This window comes from Cucurbita maxima, unplaced genomic scaffold, assembly GCF_002738345.1.
Source record: "Cucurbita maxima cultivar Rimu unplaced genomic scaffold, Cmax_1.0 Cma_Scf00073, whole genome shotgun sequence".
In the NCBI taxonomy this organism is placed as follows: Eukaryota; Viridiplantae; Streptophyta; class Magnoliopsida; order Cucurbitales; family Cucurbitaceae; genus Cucurbita; species Cucurbita maxima.
The window spans coordinates 140,891-148,298 of NW_019272089.1; the positions used below are offsets into that span (position 1 = coordinate 140,891).

At 39.6% G+C, this 7,408-nt stretch overlaps 1 protein-coding gene across 2 annotated transcripts in view; it reads left to right on the forward strand.

The window, feature by feature from the left end:
• The first annotated feature begins 1,583 nt into the window (after positions 1 to 1,583).
• The window catches only part of LOC111472462 (putative pentatricopeptide repeat-containing protein At4g17915), a 7,504-nt gene continuing 1,679 nt past the window's right edge, over positions 1,584 to 7,408 (forward strand). The window contains exons 1-4 of one of the 2 annotated variants that reach the window (XM_023118101.1): positions 1,584 to 1,875; positions 1,909 to 1,945; positions 2,281 to 3,785; positions 4,019 to 4,208. In XM_023118101.1, coding sequence (XP_022973869.1) covers positions 2,317 to 3,687 — 1,371 coding nt within the window. In that variant the 5' untranslated portion in view covers positions 1,584 to 1,875; positions 1,909 to 1,945; positions 2,281 to 2,316 and the 3' untranslated portion in view covers positions 3,688 to 3,785; positions 4,019 to 4,208. Of the gene's footprint in view, positions 1,876 to 1,908; positions 1,946 to 2,280; positions 3,786 to 4,018; positions 4,209 to 7,408 lie in introns of those variants that run through there. The other variant, XM_023118102.1, reaches the window with a different exon arrangement.

Sequence of the window (7,408 nt, forward strand, 5' to 3'; positions counted from 1 at the left end):
CCGCCTCACTTTTCGCTTGCAGCAGGGTCAGCCACATGAAGCGGCTTTTGTCATCGACTAATGAGGAAGAAACTCTTACCGCCTGGGGTCGCCGGCTTGATGGGCCCGCAAATATCGCCGTGTACAAGCTCCAACGGCTCATCGGCTCGATAGGATGTTCGAGACGGAAAGGGTGTGCACTCGCATCTTCTTCTCACATTCGGCCTCAGCTCGCACTTTAATGCACTTAACCGCCTCTGCCGCCTCACTTTTCGCTTGCAGCAGGGTCAGCCACATGAAGCGGCTTTTGTCATCGACTAATAGGAGGAAGAAACTCTTACCGCCTGGGGTCGCCGGCTTGATGGGCCCGCAAATATCGCCGTGTACAAGCTCCAACGGCTCATCGGCTCGATAGGATGTTCGAGACGGAAAGGGTGTGCGCCTCTGTTTGCCGATGAGGCACCCGTCGCACAGCTTGTTCACGCCTTTGATTGCTGGCAAACCGTGCACTAACTCCTCCTTCTGTAGTTTTTCTAAAGCAGGAAAGTTTAAATGCCCGTACCTTGCGTGCCACCTCCAAGATGCCTCTTCAATCCTGGCCGAGAGACTGACAGGTTGCTCTATCTCTAACTCAAGGATGTAAAGATAGAGATACCTCTTCCGCTGCTCGACGTTACGCAGTCTTCCGGTCACCTCTTCTACCGTTAGGTCGTTCACGTCAAGCAATGTCTCGATTGAAATCGCAACTTGCTCGAGATGTGATCAGGGACACAACCTGCAAAGCATCTTCTTCACGATTTCTGTCTCGCTGATGCTGCCACCGAGTGTGGTGATGTTGTTGGCGAGCCCCGTGATCCGGCATTGAAAAATCATCGACGGATTCACCGGTCCTTAAAGTGGATCTCCGAGAGCTCCTTCCGCAACTGCTCAATGTTGGATTCCCGCACTCGCTGTACCGACCCGACGGGATTTGATTCCCTCCCAGGCCGATTGCGCTGTGCGCTTGGGGTGGAGAGAGATGCTGCCAATCGATCCTCACGATACTCAATCGTTTCTCCGTACTCTGGCTCGACAGCATGCCATAACCCTTGCGCCTGTAGGTTGACGCGCATCAACAAGATCCATTCGTTATAATTGGACTTTGTCAATATTGGATACTGAACGACGGCGATCGTTGTCTCCCTGATCACTCGCTCAACGATAATTTGACGGCACACGGCAACGACGTGGAGGAGTGAGTGAGCCTGCCCGAGATGGGCCCCACGATGTGGTGGTGTGTTTATACACTTCGCATTTTCTTCTACTCGAACCTGAGACCTTTGTAATGTTAGGTCAAAGCTCTAACCACTTGAACTATTCAACTTGTTTGTTGATAGGTTGGCTCCTTTGCAATGATATACACCGATCTTCACGATTTTCTGAAATCGTGTGAATAAGAAAAACGGTAAAACTCAGGTTTTATCTAACAGTAAGAATCAATAAAATCCAAATTTTTTTTATTATTATATACATAATTATATAAATAAAAATAAAATTTTCATTTATTTATTATTATTTATTTTTGAGTAAAATTTTAATCCATTTTCATTTCTGCAAATTCTTTTGAACTTTCTATCACAATTTCACACAGTATTTTAGAGGGCCGGAACTGAAGCACATGCACTGGGTGATTCGGCTGCTAGAGCTCAAAGGTGAACCCATCTTAGGGTTTATTCGGGCTTCCTTTGGATTGAACTGCACCAAGCAACATACGAGCCCGTCAGAATACTCCAGATTCCAATCAATGGTGTTTCTTTTTCTAGATTGATTCCTGATTTTTTTTTTCTTCCTGTGCTCCTTCATCCTTTGCCTTCGCTTCTGTTAATATGGTGCACTGAAGGCTGCGGAGTAGAAATCATCGGGTCCCATCGGAGGATGTTAAGCTCCACAATCTTGTCCTCAATATCTCAATAGCTGAGCTTCAAAGGTATTACTTTCCACCTACCTCCACCTCATCCTTCTACTGATGTGCTCGTCCTGTTCGATTTGATTTTCATTATCTGCTAATCTCTAAATAATAGTTTTGAATGGATTGTATTTTGATTTTATTTTATTGACAGGCTGTAATTGTTTTGTTTGATTTCTTTCTATGAGTGCGCGAAGATCCGTTTTCGAGCTGATGGAATTGGTCTAATTCCAAAAATTCAAATCATGACTAGTATAAATTCTTGATGTTTATTCGTTGTTTGCTTGAATCATTTTATCCAATTTTTTCATATTTTTACCCGTTTTCTTATCTCATTCACTTATGGATTTTGGCAGGTTTTGGCTCTTAAATTGATCATATATCTCAAAAGAATGGTCTCCAAATATTCTACAAAGTTTTTGAATATTTGTGTCGCTTCATTTTGTAAATCTCAGCAAATGCAGAAAGCTGAAGATGTCATAATAGATGGCATAAGGTTAGGAGTTCTCCCGGATGTAGTGACTTACAATACGTTGATTGATGGATATTGTCGATTTAGTGGCATGGATGCTGCTTATTCTGTTCTTTATAGAATGAGGGAAGCTGGTATAAGCCCAGATGTCATTACTTATAATTCTTTGATAGCTGGTGCGTCCAGGAATCGCTCATTAGAACAGTCCCTTGATTTGTTCGAAGAAATGCTTCAATCGGGTATCACTCCTGATATATGGAGTTACAACACTTTGATGCACTGTTTATTCAGACTAGGAAAGCCAGATGAAGCCAATCGAATTTTCAAGGATATCATACTTAAGGGCCTTTCTCCTCATCCCGTTACATTTAATACTATGATTAACGGCCTTTGTAAATATGGATATACAAGTAATGCCATTATGTTATTCAGAAATTTACAGCGTCATGGATTCGTTCCTCAATTAGTTACATATAATATTCTTATTAATGGTCTTTGCAAGGTGGGTAGGATGAAGGCTGCTTGGAGGATGCTCAATGAGGCCATGGATTCAGGTCTTGAGCCTGGTGCTGTAACATACACTACATTGATGAAAAGCTGCTTTCGATGTAGGCAATATAAACATGGATTTGAGATTTTTTTTGAGATGAAAAACAAAGGATATGCGTTTGATGGGTTTGCCTACTGCACAGTTATTGGTGCTTTTCTAAAGTTAGGCAGGTTTGAAGAGGCTAATGTTTGCATGGAACAAATGATAAGAAATGGTTTGGGAATTGATTTAGTTTTCTATAACACATTAATTAATTTGTACTGTAAAGAAGGTAAGTTGGAGGCTGCATATAAGTTGTTGGATGAGCTAGAGTCACTGGGACTAGAGTACGATGACTACACACATTCTATAATAACTGATGGGTTGTGCAGGAATGGTAATATTGAGGGGGCCTGGCGACATTTGAACTACATGTATACAACAGGTTTTACTTCAAACTTGGTAGCCTTAAATTGTCTAATTGACAGGTTGGGTAAGGCTGGACAGATTGACCATGCGATGAAATTGTTTGAATCAATGGAAATAAGAGATTCGATTACCTATACCTCCTTGGTGCACAATCTTTGCAAGGCAAGGAGGTTCCGTTGTGCGTCAAAGTTATTAATTTCATGTATAAAAGGTGGCATGAAGGTTCTCAAGTCCACACAACGAACAGTTATTGATGGTCTTCGTTCTTCAGGGTTTACAAGTGAAGCAAGGAAGGTCAGATCAAAATTACGAATGGCTCGACTCTTTCATTGATCATCTGGGATTGAATGTTGCACTAGATCAGAAATTACTTTAACTTTGAAAATCAATTTATTTTGTTCATGGGCAACACAAGCACCAAGTACCATAAGGTATCCCTCTTTTCCCCTCTCTCAAATGAATATACAGTTATATACATTATTTGTTTGACTTAAATCACCCTTCTACTGGTTTACTCAGACACAAAATGCAAGATCTATATCTATCTATTTATGTGTGTGTGTGTGTGTCCCTATCCATCCCTATGCGAAACTGTTGCTTTTCCTTGTACCCTGGACCTGGCTTGCATGTACTGACACTTTATCGCTGGTTAATGTGATGGCAGGATGTTTGAGAAAGCCATCACTCATCATCTGAAGAAATCTAGATGAAAAAACCATGGGATGAAAACTAGCCAATTGTTTTGAATGATTGGCTACTCATGGAAGATGAAATATTGGCAATGTGAGGGTAGCTCAGAGAGTTCAGCCTCAACAGAGGCCCTCGTTGATGATTATCGTGCTATTTTATGACTGGTAAGCCTTTCGAATTCGATCTAGATTCTTTTTAGGTTGTTGCAGTGTTAAAACTTCTATGTTCTGGTTCTCTTCTTTTAGCCATGTTGTTTGAAGTAGAGAAGATTTTAAACTAATTAGTGGAATCTGAATGTTTAATTACTATACATATGAACATAATACCCGATCTGGATTTTGTCAGCATTTTTCTCTGCTTGTTTGGATTTCTTCTATCGTTCATGATATTACGTTTATTTTACCATTTAAAATGCTGAAAGTGCCTCACAATTCTGTCATTTTAACACACACTGACATTTAATAACTTAATCATCTTTAACACCCATCCACATTTTAATAACTTCCTAAGAAAAAGCTGAACTCATTGACCTTCCCCTCAGTAACTCTACACATGGTCAAACAAAAGATTCTCACCCACCTTGAAACTCATTGATAGATTTTTGACTACTAATGGTCTCCTAGGACATTCAATAGTGCCGGTGTTAGAAGACTGAATAGACATACATTTGATCATTATCTCATTGTACTTTTTATGGGCTACTTTAAATAGGGCCCAGACCCTTCCATATTGTGAATATGTGATTGGACGACTCTGGATTTTTGCCTATGATAGAATACTGGTGGAAGAACATGCCCCTTTGTGGATGTTCGGGACATGGATTCATTAACAACCTCAGAAGGCTTAAAGAAATTGTCAAAAAAATGGAACAAGGAGGTTTTTGGATGATTTTTTTTTTCCTTACATAAATTGCTCTTCTTAATCAAATGGAGGAAACTGACCCTATCACACTAGTTCAACATACCCATAAAATCATGAAAGCTGATTTTATCTAGTTGGCAGTAAAGGAAGAGCAATCTTATAGACAAAAATGTAAAAAAACGATGGCTTAAGGAGGGCAACATAAACTCTAGATTTTTCCATCGCATCATGGCCTCAAAGAAACAGAAAGAGTACCATCATAGAAATTCTATCGGCACAAGGTAGAAGGTAAGTCAATAAAGATTGAAATTGTTTCAAAATTTGTGTCCTTGGACAATACCCTTATCACATTTCCCCACGACTTTGATTGGAGCCCATCTGTTCAACAACAACCAGCCTCCTTTGATGTTGCTTTTACCGAAGAAGAGATGCTTTTATCGAAGAAGAAATTGGGAAGGCAATAAAGCTCTTGAGCTCTGGATCAGACAGTTTTACCTTAGAATTCTTTAATAATTGTTGAAACATTATGAGAGTCGATATCACTAGTGTTCCAAGATTTTTTTTTAGATTGGAGTTGTCAATAGAAGCTTCAATGAAACATATATCTGTTTGATCACAAAGAAAATGGATACCCGCACTGTTGTCGAATTTCATCCCATACCCCCTTCGACCGGGCTATACAAAATTATAGCAAGGGTGCTATCGTAATGTCTAAAAAAGGTTCTCCCTTTCACAAGCACTTGGCAATAGACAACATTTGTAGAGGGACGTCAGGTCCTTGATGCATCCCTCATGGCAAATGAATTTATAAACGGATGGAAACGAAGGAGAAAAGGTTTTGTCATCAAACTTGACCCAGAAAAAGCAGTTGACAAGGTCGATTGGACTCTCCTCGAAAACATTCTTGTAGCAAAAGGGTTTGACTCAAAACGGTAAGGGTGTATAAAAGGCGGCATCTCATCCGCAAAATTCTCCGTCATCATTAAGGGAAGACCAATGGAGAAGATCTATGCTACTCGAGGTCTTCAACAAGGGGATCCACCATCCTTTTTTTTTCATAATGGTAATTGATTGCCTTAGTCATTTACTCACCAAGATTGAAAATAGAGGGCATATAAAGAAATCTTAGGTTGGTAATGAAGGTTACGTATCAACACCCTTCAATTTGCGAATGACACGATCCTCTTCTCTAATTTGTTAGATGTTTCCTCCATAAAAAACATGTTTGAGATGGTGAACACCTTCAAAAGATTCTTGGGACAAAACATCAACGTTCAAAAAATAGAGATTATGGGTTGACGTTATCACAGAGGATATTGAGGACTTCGCATAAATGTGGTTGTAAAATGGGTGAATGGCCAAATATGTCTATGGGATTGCCCTTAAACGGGAACCCCAAATCTTTCCCCTTTTTGAAGACCATTATTGAAAAAATAGAAAGAATATCACCATGGTCATCTTGTTACACTTCTAAAGGTAGAAGGCTCACTTAATACAAGTCACACAATCTAACTTTCCCACTTACTAATGTCTCTATTTGAAATGCCTAAGAAGAAAGTAGTTACGGAAGTAGAAAAATCATTCAGAAACTATCAGTAGAAAAATGGCCTGCACCTTGTATGATGGAATACCATAAACCTCCCAGTTGAAAAGGGAGGACTCAACTTGTATTCAATTAAGAAGAATAGAGCTTTCCTTGCTAAATGGATATGGAGATATTAACACGAAGTCCCTACATTGTGGAGAAAACTTATAGACTAAATATACTCTCACATTATGAACACCTCGATCCCCCACGTGTATATAAAAAAGCATGAAAACCTCATCACTAACTGAATTTGTCATAGGGTGGGTGATGGAGGAAGCACTTTTTGGACTGGCTCGTGGATTGAAATCACCACACTTGCTATGCGGTATCCTCTTTTGTATAAACTCTCACAGTGCAAAATAACCAAGGTCAAGGAAACATGGAAAGATGAAGTAAACTATGGGATCTAAAGCTCGGTAGGATCCTAAAGGATAATGAAGCTACGAAATGGATCGAATTGAGTTTTGACCTTGTGTCAATTATATTGTCTCAAGAAGTAGACTCATTGAAATGGCTTCCCTGTTAGACAGAGTCTTCTCCACACAATCTTTGATAATGAATATGGAGAGGCAATAAACCCCTTACTAGCAAAGACAATGTCACTCTAAAAAGTGAGGTTTTTCTTATGGGAAATTGTGCCTAAAGCCATGATGATACTATTACCAAACTGGTGCCCATTATGTAGGAAAGAAAATGAATCTCAAAACCATGTATTTGTGAAGTGTACGATACTTGTAATTTTTGGACGAAAAGACATCTCACTTTTCTTAGGGAGGTTAAAGAGTCGAGGGACATGAGCTTAACATACCACCCCTTCAATAATGCAAAACCTCTACTATGGACAAACCTTATTATGACTTTCTTTTAGAATCTATAGAAAAAAAAAAAAAAAAAAAAATTCAAAAGTATTTACGA